This window comes from Fundulus heteroclitus, chromosome 11, assembly GCF_011125445.2.
Source record: "Fundulus heteroclitus isolate FHET01 chromosome 11, MU-UCD_Fhet_4.1, whole genome shotgun sequence".
NCBI classification, from domain to species: Eukaryota; Metazoa; Chordata; class Actinopteri; order Cyprinodontiformes; family Fundulidae; genus Fundulus; species Fundulus heteroclitus.
This window is the reverse complement of record NC_046371.1, coordinates 3,675,742-3,697,892: the sequence shown is the minus strand read 5'-3', so window position 1 is coordinate 3,697,892 and position 22,151 is coordinate 3,675,742. Positions and strand designations below refer to the sequence as shown.

Genomic DNA, 22,151 nt, shown 5'->3' with positions numbered 1-22,151 from the left:
TTTTTATCGTTACTATTATTATTATTATTATTATTACTACTACTATTATCATCATCATTTTACTTCAGTCTTTCATTATTAATGACAATAATTAGTATTTTTACCATGGTATGAAATGATGTTTTATGATGCATCTCCTCTGGAGCGCCTCTTATATGTTTTTAGGAAATATTTGGGACGCTTACATCTGCGTTTGGATTTGGATCATTTAATTTCTACTTTTGGAGACATAAAACCAAACAAAACACGCTTTCACACTGCAGCAACTACAGTTTTTCTCTCATTGTGGAGCCAGAGAGGGAAACGTGGATAAGAGTAAACTATTTTTAGAAAGCTCTGCCTTATATTCCAAAAACAGTTTTCTTGTAGAAATCAGAAAAAGATGAAAATTGTGATCCTAGCTGCTCACTTTCCTCCAGCAGGACGTGTTGGACCAGGAGTCCAGCTAAATAAAACTCTTTTAGGGTCGCTAACGTTCCACGATCTTTGGAAAAAAATCCTTTTTTTCTTTCTTCTTTTTTTTAACAAATATCTTCTATAGGAAATTTGTTGTACTTTTTAATGAACCATTGTTTTATTTCCATTCTTTTAGGTTGTAAAATAAAGAAAATCAGCATTTTTTTTTGCAAATAGAAGTTGGATACACTTTGTGCAATGGGATGTTTACCAGTGGAAAATTATATTTAAAAAAAAATGCCATTTCCAACCAAATGACAAAAATGGATCTAAAAAAATACACAAGTGGTACTTTTATGTTCATTTTGGTGTGGAAATTCAGTGCAATTGTTCCATTGAAAAAAAAAAAAAACTTTTGTAAAATCTGGATTAAAATAACATTATGGTTAGTCATGATTTTCAGCCAAAGTCTTAAAAGCCATTGTGGAACGTCCAAAGAGCCACAGGCTGTTGACCTTTGTTCTAAAGCTTGGCACATTTTTTCATCTTTCTGAGTTTTTCCACAAACTCTTAAATACTAAAAGGTTTCTGGGATGTGTATTTGTACACCGAGGTCTCGGACCTCTTCAGAACCGGCTTAGAACCCCAGAAGCGAGCGCACGTACCGGCCTCTGCTGAGGCGTCCATGCTGAGCGAGCTGAAGGCTGGAGAGGGACAGCTGATTTCAGACAGGTTCCTCCTGGTGGGGGCGGGGGGGACAAGCGGCCGGGGACGGTCGTACTCATAAACGTCCTCCGCACTCGTGTCTTCGTTTTTGTCCTGGGGAACCACAGCTGGAGGCGCAGGGAGCTCTTAAAAAAACAAAAAAAACAACAACAACGGCACGTTAACGAACAGCAGAGCAGCCAGCTACGATATTACTGGAACAATATTAATACGCATGTTTTAATAATTTTCTAACCTCCCTTTAAAAAAAAAAAAAACTATAGGGGTACAAATGCATATATTTAGACACTTTTGTAGCTTTTATCTTCTCTAAAGTTCAAATATTAATATTTAAAAGGGTTGGTTATCATCTAGAGCTGGACGATAATTCAATAATACATATCCATCTATAGACGTATATTGATGATAGAATAAAAAGGGTCAAGAAAAAGTTCAAGAAAATAAATAGTTTTTCCTTTTGCACTTTCGCTGTAAAAGTTCATATTACAGTCATTACATCCTCCCAACCAATCACAACGCAGACCCAAAGAGTTCAGAGAGCATGCATTGTTTTTTAATTTTTTAAAAACTTGTAGTTTTGGTAACAAGTTAGTTCAATAAAAGGGTTGAGTTTGAATTCAGTGTTTTTGTTCTTTATCTAAAAATAGGTCGTTAAGCAACATCATAAAACGTCCAGGGCTGAACTTAAAATTCATGTTTTGAATTGGTTGATAATTAGAGATATCGATCGATATGATTTCTTTTTTATCAATATGTTTTTTTTTTTAAATATCGTCCAGCCCTAGTGTCATCTAGGATGAGTTGATTCGGTACGATTCTCGACACATCGCTCAGCTTGATTTGATTTGCCTCCAATATCGATATTTATTACTTATTATAAATTAATGCTCAAAGTCATTCAATCAACAAAACCAGCCAAATATCATATTTATGTTTAATTTATTGAACACTGATATATTAACAGGAACATAAAGTGCATTTGGTTCAATGCATTTATCGTATCACAGAAACCAAAAATGTGCCCAGACGTCTGATTTTAGGGACAAAGGAGCTTCTAAAATCCTGTCGGCCGTTCCGCAAATTCGTCTCACCGTTCTTCCTTGCCGTTAACAGTAATGGCTGTAATAACGCCCCCTAGGGGTTGGGAGGTATATCGATGTTGAAAGCCAGAATATCAATATTAAATCCTTTTTAAGAACATCAATATTAATCTTTTTACCGATTGTTATGCACAGCCCTAATATTTAATGTCTGTCAAATTCCTTCTTTGTGGAGAAAAACTGAGGACCAAATATTCTCGATCCACATCAACATAAAACATTCAGGGGAAAAAAGAAATATGCTTTCTACTACCATGGTTTTTTTTCCCTTTCTTGTCTCTTTTTTTTCTTTTCCTTTTTTTTCTCTTTTTTTCCTTTTTTTCTCTTTTTTTCCATTTTCCTTTTTTTTCTCTTTTTTTCTCTTTTTTTCCTTTTTTTTCTCTTTTTTCCCTTTTCTTCTTTTTTTTCTTTTCGTTTTTTTCCTCTTTTTTTCCCTTTCTTTTTTTTTTCTTTTTCCATGGTTATTATTAAGTACAAAAAAATAATAGGAAGATATTAATGCAAAAAGATTAAAGCTGACTGATAATGATGATTACAGAGAGGAAAGTATGAATAATAAAGCCTCTAACAATCTGAAAGAATCTACTGACGCTGCTGTGCAGATCAGTTTCTCTCAACGGACTCCTGCAAAAATGGCGTCCCATAAATATTCATCAAAAGGCTTCTGAAAGTGATCTGAAGAGCGTTACCCGGTTCAGACGCCTGAGTCGCATCAGAGGAGCCAGCCTGACTCTGGATGTTGAACATGGATTCGTACACTTGAGGGTCATCAGAATCGTCCTCGGCCCCCTCGCTGCCAGAAAAACAGAAATAAGCAGAAAGATGCATATAAAAAAAAACACGCAATAAACGCCTGTTTGTGCCACTTAACCGGGTAATTTAAGTAGAATAAATTCAACGTGTTAAAATGTTACAGAGCGAATGAAAGATTTGAAATATCTCGTTTCATTCATGGTTTCCACTAATCCCTGTAAACCGTCAGCAGCCAGCTGGCTAACACCTCTGGTTTCACCAAGCACGACATTAAACTCTCTGGGGGAAAATCCAGCTAGTTTTTAGGCAGAAACTGAAGGTTTTATTCTCAAACTGCAATTTATCCATTTTCAAAACAGGCCTGGTTGTTGTGGATGTGGATTTTGGGGTGAATCTGTGCATATTTGTTAGTTACACCCAGAGACAGAAGATGGATGCATGAAAAATGCATAAGAAAAAACTAAAAAAAGGCTGGATGCATTTTTTCAGAGTTTCTCCAAAGTTTCAGTTATTATAATAACTTTAGAAACTAAGAGTGATTCAAATATTTTGACTATATGGCTTGACGGTGGTCGAGCTGGGCTACTTTGCACGTTGTTTTATGGAAAAGTTAATGGAATAAACAATGAATGACCTTGAATGGTTTTATTTGAGACTTTTAAAAAAAAAAAAGCCCAACATTTATGTGGTTCAATTTAAAACCAGGAGACCTGATCTAAAGGCCCAACATGAACACGCCCTCATGTGGCGTCACACGGAGAGGAGAGGGGAGAAGCCAAAGATGCAGATCGATGCCAGCTGAGTGGAATGAGATTATCTCCATGTTTACCAGGTTCATCAAATAAAACAAAAGACCCATAAAATGCAGGTAAACAGGACAACATTAAAGGGCAATTTGCAGCAAGAGGCCGTCCACGTGAGCAATGGACCAGACGAGCGTTGCAATGAAACCATCATGGGGTGAATGGGCGAATAAACAGGAAGCAGCCTGATTTAATCCGTCTACAGATTACATTTGACGCACGGTTGCATCGAGCCTGCATCGATTCTCTCTAATGAAGAGCGCGGTTGGGGAAAAAAACACTAAAAGCTGGCATTTAATTATCCCGCTGATTAGCATCAGGACGCCCTCAGTGTCTGTGTTTACCGTATTTACGTCGTTAAACACATTTGTAAAGTTTAAACGCCTCCGCCTCTTCCTGACCCAATTCTGAGCAGCGTAACTCATTTAAGGACGTATATAAAAAAAGACTTCTTTTAATACATTAATGACTTGTTTTTACACGTCTCCACCTCATTTAGGAGCATCTCTAACATTATTCCTGCCAGTCGACATGACTTCTGATCGTGCAGAGAGGAGACTCCCACAAGCAGGGCTTCTTTATTCTTTATTAGCGTATGGAAATGAGCGCCATCAGTGGGAGGAGTCCATCATTCCCTCCACACGTTTCACTTGTGCAGTTTACTTTAAAGTGAAAGCCGTGTCTCGGTAGATCCATGCGGCTCTCGGTGAGGACTGAAAAAACGGAACTAAAAAAGGTTACATTTTCTTGAAATTAGTGTATTTGTCCTTGATTTGAGCAGGTAAATAACATTATCTGCCAATGGAATGAGTATTTTGACCCCTGAAATAATATATTTAGATATACCGTCCTCTAAATAAGACTATGGAGATGAGTTGCTCCTATTTTATACTTATTTTTTGAGTTAAGAAACAAAAATCTCGTTTTTGCAGTGTAGCGACTGATTACGGTGGACGCAAACACCGCTGCAAAGTAAAAAAAAGGGCGCATCTGCTAGAATCATGCAGGATTGTTTCAGTGTGTAAAGAGGCCTGTAACAATCTGCCCAAGGATCCAGACAAAAAAAAAGCACAAAAAAATGCAAACTGTGTGCAAAACAACTGGGCAGATGCTGACGCTTTTTTTTTTTTTTTTAAACATCAGTTCATGATCAACAGAAACTTTCTGCACTCCATCATCATTTTTAATCAAAGAGACAAGCTGTTCTCCAGCTGCCTTCATCTTGGGAAAAAAAAAAAAAAAAAAAAAAAAAAAAACCCTGCATCTTCTTCATCTTCATTAAATTATTTAAGAGGGCGGTCCGCTGGGTTCATGGCTGGGGCTGTGGAGCCCCCTGGTGTTGAGAGAAAGTGCAACATAACGTCAGGACGCTGGTGCTATGTCCACAGACGACAGCCCTGCGTGCTTCACGTCAGCCGGAATGTGGGAAAGGCAGAAAGCATCTCTGCAACGTTGACGTTTAAAATCATTTCCCTGAATTACTTTCACGTCCTCTTTTAAAACAGACGGGCCGCTGCAGATGTTGTGTTTAGAAACCAGGACTGCACAAACCTACTTAAACATCAGTTTATCCGGTGCTTTGTTGAATTGTGGAGCTTTGTAATCATAATTGTACCCTGTGCAGCACTTTGCTGCAACTGAGGCTGTTCGCTGAATGAATCCATCAATAAAAAGACTAAATCAAATATGGATTCTCACCTATAAGAATATATTTGTATAGCAATTATATAATCTGCTTAATTTGCACTGATTTAGTTTCTAATCCATTTAATTTAAATTGACCTCTAAGAAATAACTGATTCTGACCATTAGTCAAACCATAGATAATATCTATTAAAGGCTATAAGGCGCACTTAAAATCCTTAAATCTTCTCAAAAATTTATGGTGCGCCTTATCTATGATCACTGTTGTGCTTACTGACTGATTTTATGTGATACAATGCGCTCAAAAATCTGTTAAAATGTGTAAGTACGACTTTCCACTGCGCTCAATGGAAATTCGAAGCATTAAGGTACACTGAGTCACTACCTGATAGGACCCCTGAGCTGTCTAAAAGACTGCCTGACTGTAATGTCTAAACTAGACGTACATTCATGTAAAAAAAAAAAACAACAACACATACCCGGACGTAGTTTACTCCACCCATTCAGGTGTGTTTCACACTATAAACTTATCGGGGGCAAGAAGTGTTCACATCAAACTGTTTTATATGTGACACTGAGCCTGATGCTCTGAGGTTTTATCCAGTGTAACAAAGAGTGTTTCTGAACAGGATTACCAACTATAGCTTTAAGCCTGTTTGCTGTTATCTCTGAGAGATAAAGCTTCTTTAATAATAGATGAGGGCTCTAATGTTGCAGACTCCAAATGCTTTGATAGAAGCTTTTACAACCTCGATTAGTTGGGGAGATTCATCAATGAGACAGTAAGGCTGATTGTGAAGATAAAATAAATAAATAAATACAGGGCTGCCTGTAATTTTCTCTTCATACAGACTGGAGCTTCTCCCACAGACCTCTTTTCTAACTAATAAGCAGCAAAGATCAAGAGTAAAAACGTCATGGACACATTTTCCCCTGCCCTCTGGTAAAGAGGAGTAAAAATACAACTTTAACAACCTTAAACAAGCTTCCACCATGACCGAGCTAACAGAAGTGGTTCACTAGACTCGACCTTCTACCATGAAGAAAATCTAAATGCTGCACTGCAAAAGGGAACTAAAAGTAAGTAAAAAGTTCTAAAAATCAGTGTATTTGCTGTTGATTTGAGCAGATATTTGCACTTAAAATAGGAACAACTCATCTCCATCATCTTATTTCAAGTGCAGTTTATCTAATTATCTTTTTTTAAGAATAAAAATACTCATTGCATTGACAGATCATCTTATTCATCTGCTTAAATCAATGACAAATACTCTAATTTTATGAAAAAAATTTACTTTTTGTTCCCGTTTTGCAGCGTGCAGATTTATTCATCCCAGACGGATGAGAAATACAGAAAACGTATGAATGTGAGAGACGGTGATAAAATTATGAAAAACATTGTATCTTTACTATGATCCATTGTTATGTAGCCGTTATGCAGCATTTCTCTGAGCCGTGTTTCCGTTTAGTGTTTTTATTAAAACATCGTTTGGAGTTTAACAACCAAAGCGTAAATTAAGTCTGTAGCATGCAAACATTAAATTAAATGGTTAAACTGAAATATTTTTTAGAAACGCGCTTGAGCTAAAACCACTTTGGTGTTTTTGCTCTTTAAAAAAACAAAAAAAAAAAACAAAGTTAAAGAAACAATTAACGGCCAGTAAATTGTCTTTTAGAACAATTATTTCTTAAAGCTGGATTTCTTTTCTCCATCACATAAATGCAGTCAAATGAAAGGATGGATTTTTCTTAATTTTCCAGAATAAAGTTTATAAAAAGCTTTTCTACTGGTGCGTACCAGGAGAGCCCAGAAATCTGTGAATGTCTACATCTCCTGCTGGGTCTGCAGCGCTGGAAGGTGACCTGGTTCTGCTAACCGCGGCGGTTCTGCCGTTTACCTGCCGTCGTTGTGGTTGCTGGTCTTGGTCGGGGGTGGAGGCACCAGCGAGCCTGAAATGACCCAGGGGGTGTTGGAGAGCGGGAGGGAGGTGGGACTCATGTACTCGTTCTCCTCCCCGTCTGACGGCGGCTTCTCTCCAGCTGAGGCCACTGATGGAACCGGAGATCTGCACAGGTGGACGTAAAATATCGTTTTATGCTCATTTACAAATACATATTTTAAGCTATAAGCACAAAACTGTAGAAGAGATGAATCCTTTTAAAAAATGAAGGTCTGCGTTTTGTTCCTGCCCGACTGCAACATATTTCTTTCTGCAGCTTTCCATTAACTTGTTTTAAAGGGCCATGACATCACTGTATAAACCATTTCTTGTAGCCGATATTGCTGCACATGTAAACTCTCCCAAGGATTTCATAAGGAGAATACACTGCAAAAAGGGAACTGAAAGTAAATTTTTCCTGAAATTAGTATATATTTCATTTATTTGAGCAGCTAAATAAGGGTGTTTGCCAATGGAATGAGTATTTTTACCCCTAGAATAAGATAATTAGATACCCTGCACTTGAAATAAGATGATGGAGATGAATTGTTCTTATTTTAAGTGCAAAAATCTTATTCCAATGGCAGATAGTTTTATTTACCTGCTCTAATCAAGGACAAATACACAAATTTCAAGAAATGTTTACTCACTTTTAGTCCCCTTTTGTAGTGTTATGTCAGCTTGTTGTTTTGTCCCTCCTCAGTAAATAAGTATTTTTGCACTTAAAACAGGAATAACTCATCTCCATCATCTTATTTCTAGTGCAGTATATCTAATTATCTTATTTTAGGGGTAAAAATACTCATTCCATTAGCGGATAATGTTATTCACCTTCTCAAATCAAGGACAAATACACTAATTTCAAGAAAATGTTATTTTTGGTTCTGTTTTTGCAGTGTAAGACACATCCTTTAGGATCCTTTAAGTAAAATGTTTAAAGTGGGTTTGCCTCCAGATGGAAGGGAAGAGAGTTGCAGCAGAAAGGTAATCTTTATCATTTGTTTTAGAGTTTATATAATCAATAGGGCTGGGCGATATGGATTAAAAAATAAATCTCAGATTTTATCATACCAAATCCGATTAATCGATTTTTTTCCTCCTTTTTGTTTCATAAAAAAAAAATTTACGAAATAATTTTAAAACCTTGCTTTTTATGTCAAGCATTTCGTCACGGAGTTGACCTGAATTCAAAGTGCAATTAAAAACAAGCTGTGAAACATGTAAAACAAGATGGCAGCCGTGCCGTTATAAACAATGAAAATATAACAAAACATTTGCTGCTAGTGGTATTACACATTGAGCTAAGAACAGGCTTCACTGCACTTGTGAACTTCAAACTAAGTTAAAAAAAAAGGAAATAAGTAAATGAAGTACCTCGCATTATGGTAAAAAATGTTTCAACTTAACAATATTTTAACAATACATTTGCCTAAACATATATTCAGCATCACATGCTGTTCTCTTCATGGAAACCCAATGAGTGTATTGGCAAAATAAAATCCAGATTTTCCAAAAAAGAAATCTTAAAGAATTGTAAATTCGAATTAATCGATTAAATCGATTTATTGCCCAGCCCTAATAATCAATGATTTTTTTTTTTTTTTTTTTTTTTTTACCAGAAACATCCAGGGATCTCACCACAGCATTAAATTCTGGTCAGACTGTTTAATACATAGACTTGTTTGTTGGTTACACTTTATATTCAACAAGGATTGACGTCCAACTCAACAAGCTGTTCTCTCAACTAAGAATATTCTGATTAATAAAAACAGTTAAATTTCTTGTTTTAAACAGTCCTTGTTTACAAACATCTTTTATCTACAGGCCATTTTTGTTGCTTGTGGTTTAATGCAGAGAAAAGTCCAAATTAAAATCACAATCATGGTTGAAATACATCACAATTTAGATTTTTGGCTAAGTCGTGTAGCCCTAAGAAAGATTTTTTTTGAGTTAAAAAACAAAACCATGACCAGATCCTTTGGGACCCACCTCTGTCATATTCGCACGGCCTCATCATCATATTAATAACCCCGAAACCTCAGAAAAACAATATTTTCTGTCATGGCCCCTTTAATGAAAGTGCTGAATAATAACTGCAGGGGGAGCCAGAGAGCAGCACAACCTGAGCAGAGTCTAACCAGCGTAGGCGCGTACCTGGTCGCCATGCAGTAGGTGGGGTTGGTGGCTACTTGGGTCCTGATTCCGTCCCCGTCGGCGCCGCTGCTCTGAGGGACGGAGGCCTTGGTGGCGGGGCGAGGAACCATGTAGTTGGCGGCCCAGGCAGGCTGGTCAGGGGTGGAGGGTAGGGGTCTCCTCTGCAGTCTGGAGTCCTGGATGGGGATAGACGGTCGCTCGGGAGGAGGAGGAGGGGGCAGCTCCCTCACAGCAGGAGGCGGAGGTAGAGGCTTGTCTCTGTGAGTGACTGCAATCTGGGATGTAAACAGAAGAGGATGTAATAAACAGCCCAGAGACGTGAAGGCACAGCTGCTGTACGGGTTCAGTAGATTTCCACGTACAACATCAGCATCCCATAAACAACATTTTTTGTTGCTTGGCGCCAAATGAGTTCATATCTGAAGTATGCAAAAAAAAAAAAAAAAAAAAAAAAACAAGCTGACTATTTGTTCAGGGTTCTGGTCCCTGCGATCCGTAAACATGCATCGAAATAAATAAAACCATTATTTATTTCATTAAATTTGAATTCACGTCATTTGGTTTTATTACACATACAGTGAAATGTTTAAAATCTGCATTCTTCCTGTTTATTTTTGATGATTATAGATTTGCACCTGATGAAAACCCCAAATCCAGATAGTTTGAATCTGACATGGACCAATAAAAAGTGCTTTTCTGTAGAGAACTATTGATCCTGCCGCTGTTCAGCCTGACTGGTAATGACACGCTCCCATACACTGCAAAAACGGAGCTAAAAAAAAGTCCAATTGTCTTAGAATTAGTGCATTTATCCTTGATTTGAGCAGCTAAATAAGATTATCTGCCAATGGAATGAGTATTTTGACCCCTAAACTAAGATAATTAGATATACTGCACCTGAAATAACATGATAGAGATGAGTTGTTCCTATTTTAAGTGCAAAAAATCTCATTACATTGGCAAACCATCTTATTTACCTGCTCAAATCAAGGACAAATACACTAATTTCAAGAATATTTTACTTATTTTTAGTTTTGTTTTTGCAGTGTAGGGGGACGCCACAAAACGTTCACAGAGGGCTGCATGCTGGGAATGTTCATAGAAAACTGAGTGGAAGGAAAAAGTGTGGCAGAAAATAGGTGCAGGGCTCCTAGAGTCACCATGCAGTCGCATTCCTATAATTAATTTTTTAAGTGGTGCAGGAGCAGCATAAAGTTTTCACAGGCCTATTGTGCCCTTTTAGAGCATAATGTTTACTTCCTGGTTCATGTTGGTCAGTATAAATTAACATTTAAAATAGATATTTAAGTTGCACCTGACTATAAGTCGCCAAACTATAGTGCGAAAAAATACGACACTCTTTTGTAAATAAGTATGGACACCGTGAGAATTAAAACCGCATCACTTTTCCCTCTCTTTGTTCAAAGATGTACAAGGAAATATTTAACAGAAAAAAGGTGGGGGAAAAAAAGTTAAATACAAATACATGCTAAAAGATATTTAAAGTTTGTGGGAGGACTCAGCAGCCGTGCAGTCAAATTCTGTTCCTCTTGTGCTTTTTACTTCCTTGATGAGTTACAGCCAGAGGGCTGCAGCACAAAGGCCAACTTCATCAAACATTGGCTCATTTTAATTTGTAACATGTTTACACAGCTCGGTCTCAGATTTCCTCCACTGACATGTCTTTAGAAAAAGGCTGCAGCCAGACAAACACACCCACAGGTCTGCAAGTACAACACACCAGAAAGGCTGGATCCACCATTTAAAAAGTCCACTACAAAAACAGAACTAAAAATAAGTAAAATTTTCTTGAAATTAGTGTATTTGCCCTTGACTTGAGCAGGTAAATAGGATTATCTCCCAATGGAATAAGAGTTTTGCACTTAAAATAGGAACAACTTATCTCCATCATCTTATTTCAAGTGCATTATATTTAATCATCTCATTCTAGGGGTAAAATTACTCATTCCATTGGCAGATAAGATTATCTACCTGCTCAAATCAAGGATAAATACACCAACAGTTAATTTCACACTGCAAAAATGGAACTAAAAATAAGTCAAATTTACTTGAAATAAGGGCATTTGTGCTTGATTTCAGCACATAAATAAGATGATCTGCCAATGGAATGAGTATTTTGATCCCTAAAATAAGATAATTGGATATAATGCACTCTAAATAAGACGATGGAGACGAGTTGTTCCTATTTTAAGTGTAAAAATCTCATTCCATTGGCAGATCATCTTATTTATGAGCTCAAATCAAGGACAAATGCCCTAATTTCAAGAAGATTTGACTTATTTTTAGTTCCGTTTTTGCAGCTTCCCGTCCCAAAACCAGAGGGTCTGCGAGGTTTTCCCCTCACGGGAACACGCACCTTGGCCGTGGCGCCCTGACCCAGAGGCGTGTGGGAGCTGGAGGACCACTGCTGCAGGAGGTCCAGCCGCGGAGGCACCGGAGGCAGCTGAGACACCGGAGACGCCGGACGGTCCACCTTTAAGAACACGAAGCATTAACAGACGCTGCCTGACAGCAGGGGGTGAGACACATCAAGTCGGTCGTACCTTACTGCAGGCCAGCCTGCTCATAACGAGGTGCTGGTCCTCCAGCCGATCGTCCTCCTCCTCGTCGTTTCCCGTCGCCTCCGCTCTGCTGGAGGCCTGGAAGCCGGCGAAGGAAGCCCCGCTGGCCTTGGGGTGGAAGGGGTCCACCACGATGGGCTCGGTGCCTTTGATCTCACAGCGGCAGAACGGGCAGCCTTGGCCCTCCGACTCCTGAGGAGGTCGACAGTTAGACCGAGCCGAGCATCACGACGACATCAGCTGCTGATGCACCAAAACAGTTCACCATTTACTACTTTCACCAGGGTGGAAAATTTGATTTCATGAGGAAAAGTATGGGCCTAAAAGGTTCTATTTTCTGCATGTTTTATTTTATTTCTACATTTTATTCCAACTTACTTTTATTCTGTTTTATTTTCCGATGTTTTAGTCGTGCTTTACAAATAAATTTGCCTCGCCTTGCCCAAAAATCCAGAAAATCTGCATTAACTGCATTGAATAATCAGTAAATGGCTCAACAGAGAGAGGAACATTTTACTTTTTTTTTTTTATTTAGTTGCTTCTTTAATCACAGAAACTACTTTTCTTTTTGTAAATTTTGGAAAAATATTTGTTAAAAACATAAATCTGAGGCATTTCACCATGTGGGTTACGCCTGTAGTCAGAAATCTAAGGCCACATTATTGTTGGTTATTTTGGGCTTTAAACGATGCAGTGATGCCTAAGCCAAATGTATACGGCTCAAATCTAAAACATACACACGCTAACACACGGCTCTCACTCCCACTGATCCCCACAGACACTGAAAAACTCGCTTCTCTGTAGCCATCAACACCCCAGATGTGATTTTAGCCGTTCGCTTTCCTGGTACACACTTGCTTTTTGTTGTAGGTTGTTTTTTTAAATAGTCCACATATTACTGTCCAGTTTGGGGCACACATTTTCAACAAGGTAAGGGTTTTAGGGCCAATTTGCACCTAAAATTACATACCTGATATAAATCAGCTAAAGCTCCATAGTTATAAACCCTACATGCAAACCTTTGCCGTCTGTCTGACAATAAGAAAAAATTATCTTAACTGTTTTATTGGTAAGTGAATAAAGAAACCCTCTGCCCAAAATTTTTTTTCTAAGCAAACGTGACAAAACACAATGACAACCCCTTTGAAAACCAAGGAAAAGCATCAGATTTTACAGATCCACATCTTGACTGTAGCTACAGCTATATTATATATATATATATATACACACACATTTGTTCCTTAAAGGTTTTAGGGGGCAGAGTGCCAGGCGGAGCTGTCATTTTGGCATAAATGTGCCAAAATCTGTGCCAAATGTGTTTTTCACCTCATAAAATGGAAGTGCTGATACTCATTTCCTTACACACATGAAATAAGCTTTGATCAACAGATTTACAACTTGTATCATCAAAATGTACCACTGCACACAGCATTATACGAATAATGCACAAAGTGATGCGTAAAGCTGAAATCATAAATTCGACTACGCGCTGAAATGCCGTCACACGGACTTGGGGGCGGTTTGATTCTGTAGATGTTTATTTTATGTCTGTTTTTTTATTTTTTTTTTTCAAATGTACATCAGGTACGTTTAAAGGAGCATAGTGCAACTTTAAAGGTTAAATATTATTCATCTTCTTTCCCATTGCCCACCATGTAAAATGTGTTTTCTTCTCCTTACTGCAGCTGCCTCTATAGGCTGGATTAGTGAGTTTATGAGAGAGAGATCCGGGTCATAATCTCTGGGCGCCTGGGTGTGACACATGGGGCGTCCTGTAACTGACGGGTTGCCAGTTCGATTCCCAGCTCCGTTCTTGTGAAAGTTACTTCACTAGAATTGCTTCCTGGCGGTGGTGCCGATGTACGGCAGCCTGACCTCCGTCAATCTGCACCAGGGCAGCTGTGGCTACTAGCTTAGCTCACCACCGTCAGGGTGTCAATGACTGATTTGGAGGTTGTCAGATTTGATAACGCGCTGTACAAGTAGAAGCCATTTACCATTTCAGTCTCAGCTGAATCAATGCATTAGCGAGAGAACACGAGCTAACTTCAACACTTATAGCTTTGTTTAGCCTCTTAAATCAAAGAGCTCTCCAGTCGCTTCTCCCATGCATGTACACAACACTGGTGTCATTTCAACTTGTCGCCACAGGGGGCAGACGTCTGCAAAAAAGCTCTGGAACTTACACTATTCTCAGTTAAATGGCTGTAAAGCCAAAGTATTTATACAGAAAAATACTGTTTGTTTTGGAAACATTAAGGCGTTCTCTTGCGAGCCAATTAGAAAAAGAAAAAAAAGCTGCGTTTCATGTCGTTTAGAGGCGGAGTTTAAACACCTCTCTCAACTGGGCCCACATGTGGGCCTGCGGGGTTTAAGGGTTAAGCTCGGGGCCAATCTGGATGCTTGTCCAGTCTAAACCCAGTTAGGACGCGTGTCTGGAGGAGCTAACCGTGTCTGGCTGTAGATGTACCAGTGACTGTAAAACAGCACCGTAGCATGATGCTACATCTACCATGCTCATCCAGATATATACTGAGAGCCATTGTGACTCCAGAAGGCAGATTTCAGATGTACTTAAAGGTCTCAGTTTTGGAGACGGAGCTTCTTTCTCGGACAGCACCTGCTCAGGCCACGGTGATGTATAGCTGGCTTTACTGCAGACACGCGTCTTCACGTTTAGATCAATAGAGAGAGCAGAGCACTAACAGAGCACTTCGCTCTCAGACTGCAGGTCTGCTGGTGGTTCCTAGAGTCTCTAAAAGTAGAATGGGAGGCAGATCCTTTAGCTATCAGGCTCCTCTCCTGTGGAACCAACTCCCAGTTTTGGTCCATGAGGCAGACACCCCGTCTACTTTTAAGACTAATCTTAAAACTTTCCTTTGTGACAAAGCTTCTAGTCAGAGTGGCTCATGTTACCCTGAGCTACCTCTATAGTTATGCTGCTATAGGCTTAGGCTGCTGGAGGACATCAGGGTCTATTTCTCTCACTCTGTAGAGTTCTACTGTTCTTCAATTATGCATTATGTGTTGTCATTTCTGCTTTAACTTTCTGTTCTCTCCCTTTTTTCTTCATAGTAGGTACACCTGGTCTGACGTTCTGTTAACTGTGACATCATCCAGAGAAGACGGCTCACCTGCTACTACCATCTAATGTAGAACAGATTACTAGATCAATGTGTGCTTCTGTGCTTTTTTGTTTCTCTTGTTGTGTCTCTGTTCTGTCTTCTGTAACCCCAGTCGGTCGAGGCAGATGACCGTTCATACTGAGCCCGGTTCTGCCGGAGGTTTTTCCTTCCCGTTAATGGGTGGTTTTTCTTCCCACTGTCGCTTCATGCTTGCTCAGTATGAGGGATTGCTGCAAAGCCATGGACAATGCAGATGACTCTCCCTGTGGCTCTACGCTTCTCCAGGAGTGAATGCTGCTTGTCGGGACTTTGATGCAATCAACTGGTTTCCTTATATAGGACATTTTTGACCAATCTGTATAATCTGACCCAATCTGTATAATATGATTGAACTTGACTTTGTAAAGTGCCTTGAGATGACATGTTTCATGAATTGGCGCTATATAAATAAAATTGAATGAATTGAACAGAATAGAAAATCCTTTATAATCCCACAATGGGGAAAGTAAACCTAAACCTGTACAGTTATTAAACAAAAGCACACTCAGATTTATAGATATGTACAAAAACGTCTATATTTATGCATAGGAAAGCAGACTATTTACACTATGTACTCGATTGTTATTAGCTTAAGCCCGGGTTGCTTCTGGCTTCTTCCTGAACAACCAAACCAGTTTTCCTTCATCTGAACGGGACGGTTCGATTCAGACGGTTGAAGGTGGGAAACAGCTGCTTGTTCCAAGAAGTCAATGATCCCAAAAAAAAGAAAAACAACAACACAGAAAACTGGTTTTGTGATGCATGAAATAGGCTGATATTAAAGCTCTGCTTGGAGAAGTCAAGGTAAAGCTTTCACAAGATCACACAGTGTCTGTGAAATTTGGTGGACCTTTTTTTTTCTATTAAAAAAAAAGCTTGATGCCATAAAACCCAAATATCCACCTGAGCTTTGAAACTTTAATAAGAGTGATCAACATCCAACCAGAATCAGGCCTGAAACTGAAAAAATTGTGCAGCTGAGAAGCAGCTCGCTAAGAGGGGGAGTTTGTATATATTTGAGCATATTATTGGGTTTTAACCCTCTGTGCAAAAGCAAGACAAACTTGTGCACGCAGTTCTGCTTTTTTTTTTCTTTTTTTTTTTTTTTAAACAACCGCAGTTGCATGCTCTACAATTATTCCATCACAGAAAAACGACACTTCAAATAAATCATTGAAAGGCCAAACTGAACCTGGCATTCCTGACATAGAGAAATAAAACGGTAATAAAAAAGACAGGAAATCTGTTTATTTCACACTTTACTGGAAGGTCGAGCGACTGGAAGAAGACAAACATGAGCAGGAAGTTCTTGAGTTTCAGCGATGACATGAAAAAAAACAAAAAAAAAAACAACCAACTCAGCAGAAGACCATTTTGGATATCTGATAGCAGCCGTTCAGGAAACAGAGAAGCCGCTACCACACTTCAGTGCTTCTAGCGCTGGGTGATTTACTGCACGTGTCGAGCATTTATAGTTATCAGCTGGACGAAAAAAAAAGAAATATTGAACCCTAACGCTGCAGGACAGCCACTTCTACCAGGAAGCGAGCTGGAAACGGCCCATCCCTCATTATCAGAGCAATGAGCGTCGATATCCTCACCTGCCAGGCGGTCAGACAGGAGGTGCACATCAGGTGCCTGCAGGGCTCGATCTTTACATCCTTGTCGTTCTCTGCACAGATCTTGCACAGCTGGAAGGTGGAGCCCATCTCACAGTACAGCTCGTACTGCTCCTGCAGGGACAGCGTTAGCGTTAGTCGCTCAGTGAAACATTCTCACCGGGCCTCTGCGGCTGCAATAAAGCAATAAAGCCGGCAGTTTTTGTCTTTACAGGGTGACTAACGCTCGACCGTGCTGGTCTGCGGACGAGACGCAAAACGAACCTGAGTAACTTTGATGTGGTCCTGAGGAGAAGGCTCACACAGCCCCGTCAGGTCTGGGTTTTGGGCACGGCCGTCTGGGAAAAGATAGCTAAAAAAAAAAAAAACGAAACAAGCGTAAAAACATAGAAATGCAAAGGTTGGGATTTTAATTCTGCTCCTTTTCCTTAATTTTGTTTTAACTAAAGCTCCAGGTATGACAGAGATCCATTTAAATTTCGTTCTGTAAGCACTCTGTGCATACAAAATGACAATAAAATTTGTCTAAATATCCATGCTCAGCGCTGTAGTCGGGCTTCCAACAGCATCAATGATGACGTAAGACGTCAGAAGTAATTTGAATTTTCTGCCGCAGACTTCCCTGTAATTTATTGTGAAATGACAGGAAAAAATAATTGTTTTCCAACTTAAAATAACAAAAACATGTAAAGTTTGGCATGCATTTGTTTTCATTTTGTTTTATTTGCACACCCCTGAATAAAATCCAGATTAAGTTGCATTCAGAAGTGACCAAACCAGTAAATAGAGTCCAGCTGCATGCAGTTTGTTCTCAGTATTAAATCTGATGTTCTGTGAAGGCCTCAGAGGTTCGTTAGAGAACATCAGGCCAGTCTGTGGGGCTGAAGGGTTGCAGCTCTCTAACCAGGTAGTCACTGTCCTCCCACTGTTCCTTTTCACTATTTTCACTCTCAGACTTCCAATAATCTGCAGAAATACTCTGTATTTCATTAGTGCATTCCAAAAATGCTGCCTCTCTGGCAGAGTTGCAGGAAGAAAGCAACTATTGATTGACGTGTTTCATGCAAGCCACGAAAGGGACACAATGGACATGTGGACAAAAGGGGAAAATGTCTACTTAGAGGTTTAAAGCTGGCAGAGACTCTAAAAGGATCTGCAGCTGTAAAAAAAAAAAAAGCACTCCACACCTTTCAGGTTTTTACTTTGAAAACATTACGAAAGCCGTTTTCTTTCTTCACTTCACCATCAGGCGTGCCGGGCGATTTTCTGCAGCCGGGGGCCCGTTCGTTCGTACATCCTCATACTGCGGCGTCTGAGAGGGAAGTGGGGCGCCGCGTTTAGACGTTGTGAAAGGCTCAGCAGTCTTGGTCATGAAACCAAAAATCACAAGGGGGTAGGAGGTGTGGAGCTGCAAAGACAGATGTACACTTGGACGTCTGGCGCAGAATGCTGCAGGAATGGTGCTGAAGCATCTCGTTTGTTCAACCCGTTTGCTGCGGGAGTGAGACTTGCAACAGTCGGTAAGAGATCGACACTAATGGCTCGCAGAATGGAAGCTATAACATTTTAAATTATTAATCTGTTGTAATCAGAGCCCCGCAGGGCTACAAACGCGGCGCACATAAAGCACGCCAGCGTTCACGTCCGTTTTTAGTTGCTGTTCCAACCTCAAAGAGCTGAAAGTGCAGAAGTCAAGACGACAGAGAGTTCCTGAGAAAGCAGAAATCTGTCCTAGAGGAAAGGAAGCGAGGACTGAGTGTCTAAACAAGCTCAGGAGTTTTTAGCCTTATGGATTCACGTTTTCCTCCCTAAAAAAAACTCAGTGCTTTAAAAGTCACCAGCAATAAAAAGTTTTCTATTCTCTTTACTGCTTTCCTTTCAGCTTGGAGGTCAGAACTCAGATCATGGAAGAACGTCACACCAAACCCTGAAAACCAGTCGCATTAGCAGATTTCTGCCTCGGTTAAGGTCAGAGAGACCATTGTTGAGTCCCAAGGCCCGAACCACTGCTGACCCATAATAACAACATTTCCCAGAAATCATCGTGATGCGCCCCGAGGCCTTAGGGAAAACGTTCCCTGGGCTGGTTAATTAGTCAGGCTGTCTGCTGATTACCAGACACGCTGCTGCTCGCAGGTCTAAAGCAGCCATACTGCCACACTGCAGGGGGCGCTCTTTCAGACATTATTTTATTGCGTCACATTTCTCCGACATCTCATTAAATGAACGTCAGTCTGGAGTACGATTTAAACGACATTTAAAGAACGCGTTAATCATGAGCGGTTGTACAGAGATATTGATGTAACCCATTTATTTAGACGCAGACTAACAGAGGAGTAAAATAATTGGACACCCCGTCTACTTTTAAGACTAATCTTAAAACTTTCCCTTGTGACAAAGCTTCTAGTCAGAGTGGCTCATGTTACCCTGAGCTACCTCTATAGTTATGCTGCTATAGGCTTAGGCTGCTGGAGGACATCAGGGTCTATTTCTCTCTCTCTGCTGAGTTCTCCTACTGCTCTCCAATCTGCATTGTTTGTTGTTATTTCAGCTTTTAACTTTTTGCTCTCTCTTTTTCTCTTTATAGAAGGTACACCTGGTCTGGTGTTCTGTTAGCTGTGACATCATCAGGGGAGGCAGATCATCCTCTATTACCATCTAACATAGAAAGTACTCCTGGGTCAATGTGAGCTTCTGAGCTTTCTGTGTCTCTGCTCTGTCTTCTCTAAGCCCCAGTGGGTGGAGGCAGATGAGCGTTCACACTGAGCCTGGTTCTGGTTCTGCTGGAGGTTCTCCTCCCTGTTAAAGGGGAGTTTTCCTCTCCACTGTCGCTTCATGCATGCTCAGTATGAGGGATTGCTGCAAAGCCATCAACAATGCAGACGACTGTCCACTGTGGCTATACGCTCTTTCAGGAGGAGTGAATGCTGCTTGGAGAGACTTGATGCAACCTGCTGGGTTTCCTTAGAGAGGAAACTTTCTCACCAACCTGGAGGATCTGATGGAGTCTGACTTTGGAAAGAACCTTGAGATGACATGTATCATGAATTGACGCTATATAAATAAAATTGAATTGAATTAAATTAATTACTGCAATCATCTCTGCTTTTTAGGCGCCAGGCAGCCATTTTGGACTTTGTGGTTAAAGCCGCTTGGGAAGCAATCTTCCTCAATCAGATTTACAATCTCAGAGGGACTTTAAATTTAATTTTCTGACCTACAAGCAGCAACTTATGACCTCCGATTACAGATGGAGGAAATCCTTAAGTGGGATCTGCCACACAGCACAGTATTTATATAAGAAGCAACTGTAACCAACAATGATTTAACCTCTGGTAACCTTTAAAGTTTACACGCCCTGGAGTTTTAGTGTCACAAAACAAAATAAACAAAGATGACTGGAAGATTTGATATAATTTAGAAACGTGACTCACAATCCCTCTCTGTATCCATCGATGAGAGCTTGGAAGAGCGGCTTATTGTGGGGAATGGTCTGCAGGATGTTCCCGTCGGCCGTCACGTAGCCGATGGCCCACTGTCCCAGCCGGGTGCAGCTCAGCCTGAAGATGTAGCTGAGAGAAACGACAAGGAGCTCACCCAAAAGCCACAGCCGACACCATAGACATTATATATGTAGACACGTCATAGGGCGCAGGTTCGCACGTCAACGTCACCGCCATATTGTATGTGGCAGAAAAAAGTTGAGTTCTGTTATTGTGAACGTGAATCAGAGAAGATTCCTCATATATATATATATATATATATATATATATATATATATATATATATATATATATATATATATATATATATATATATATATATATATATATATATATATATATATATATATATGTGTGTGTGTGTGTGTGTGTGTGTGTGTATGTGTTATGAATATAAGGATCAATTTGTTAAATCTAAACATTGTGGTCTTCATTAATTAATAAAACCGTGTCACATGTGAAACTTTAGGAACAGACTTTTTGGGGGAGTATTAAAGAGGTAAAATTAATATGAGAAAAAAAGTCCTAGGTCAATAAAGTAAAAAAACAAAACAAACAAACACAAAAGTGATAATGTTTTGAGAAAACCGTCATATTATGAGAATTAAAGGGGAACATTTCCAGAGTAGTCACAGTTTGCAGAATTATTTCACTCCTGGAGCAATAGGGCCAGGTTAGATTATTTTAAATATTCTTTAGAAGAATAAATTCAAGAGAATGAAGCTAAAGGGATACGAAAATAAACGTGTAATATTACAAAAACAAAAATACTACGAATACAAAGTATATTCAGAGATTAAAGTCGCTCTGATACTGTTTAAGTGACTGAGTAACTGCAGATTTGCCACATTTAAGATGGCGGACGCTCTGACGCATCGCAGCATAGGCAGATCCCGCCCAATGACCCGTCTACTCTTATATTATGTCTACAGCCGACACATCCGTCTGTGTGCGGGTGGGCGCTCACTGCTCTTCAGGGCTCACCTGCCAGGTTTGTGGATGAATCTCTGCAGGCGAGCCTTGACCTCGTCGTACGTCAGGAAGGCCATGTAGCCTGGATGCGTGACTGCCAGGCTGTTCCAGTTTCTCAAAAGAGACGACCACGGCTGCAAACACACACAGGAATAAAACTCCCTTTACAAACGTAACTCCAAATTTACAGCCCGACGTTCACACATTCAGCTAAATCTCCCTTATAGCGGAGAGTGATGTGGAGAAAAGGCCATATTAACACCTCCAAAACAGCAGAGAAGCACCATTAACCGAGTCCTACTGAGTGTCACCCTGGAATGACCCACCTGGAAGAGTCGGGTGAAGATGTCGAACTCAAACACAGAGATGTAGTCGTTGCAGGTGAGGTCGATGGTGGATTTGAGCGCCATGGCCTCCAAACCTGAACTTATGGGGTGAAACTCGTGGAGAGCCTGGCGGAACATCCTCCAGGGTACGATGGTCCTGAAACAGAGAGTCAGAGGAGAGATGAACTACAGAACTACAGATCCAGGTTTTACGGGTCAAAGAACAGTTCTCATCTGCCGATTCCAATATTCTTTACTAGGAAAAACTCACCGCATGTATTCTTTGTTTCAATTTAACAAGAAAAAGGAACAAATAATGCTAATAACGAAAGTGCAGCAAGGACCTTAACGTTTAGGTAGGTTAAGAACGTTTCAATCCAACAGAGAATAAAGAAAATGCAAGATTGCCCCCCACATATAAACCAGAACATTTATACTGATTTATAAATCAAAGCTTAAAGTGCATAAA

The 22,151-nt window shown here is 39.9% G+C and overlaps 1 protein-coding gene across 1 annotated transcript in view; it reads right to left on the bottom strand.

The window, feature by feature from the left end:
- LOC105929026 (E3 ubiquitin-protein ligase CBL) overlaps positions 1–22,151 on the bottom strand; it is a 34,959-nt gene that overhangs the window by 1,542 nt on the left and 11,266 nt on the right. The window contains exons 4-14 of the mRNA XM_036142743.1: positions 21,683–21,839; positions 21,369–21,490; positions 20,316–20,453; positions 17,146–17,233; positions 16,864–16,995; positions 12,081–12,290; positions 11,894–12,010; positions 9,517–9,791; positions 7,321–7,488; positions 2,912–3,015; positions 1,062–1,247 (exon numbers count right to left, since the gene is read on the bottom strand). Of these exons, the coding sequence (XP_035998636.1) occupies positions 1,062–1,247; positions 2,912–3,015; positions 7,321–7,488; positions 9,517–9,791; positions 11,894–12,010; positions 12,081–12,290; positions 16,864–16,995; positions 17,146–17,233; positions 20,316–20,453; positions 21,369–21,490; positions 21,683–21,839 (1,697 nt within the window). The remainder of the gene's footprint in view (positions 1–1,061; positions 1,248–2,911; positions 3,016–7,320; positions 7,489–9,516; positions 9,792–11,893; positions 12,011–12,080; positions 12,291–16,863; positions 16,996–17,145; positions 17,234–20,315; positions 20,454–21,368; positions 21,491–21,682; positions 21,840–22,151) is intronic.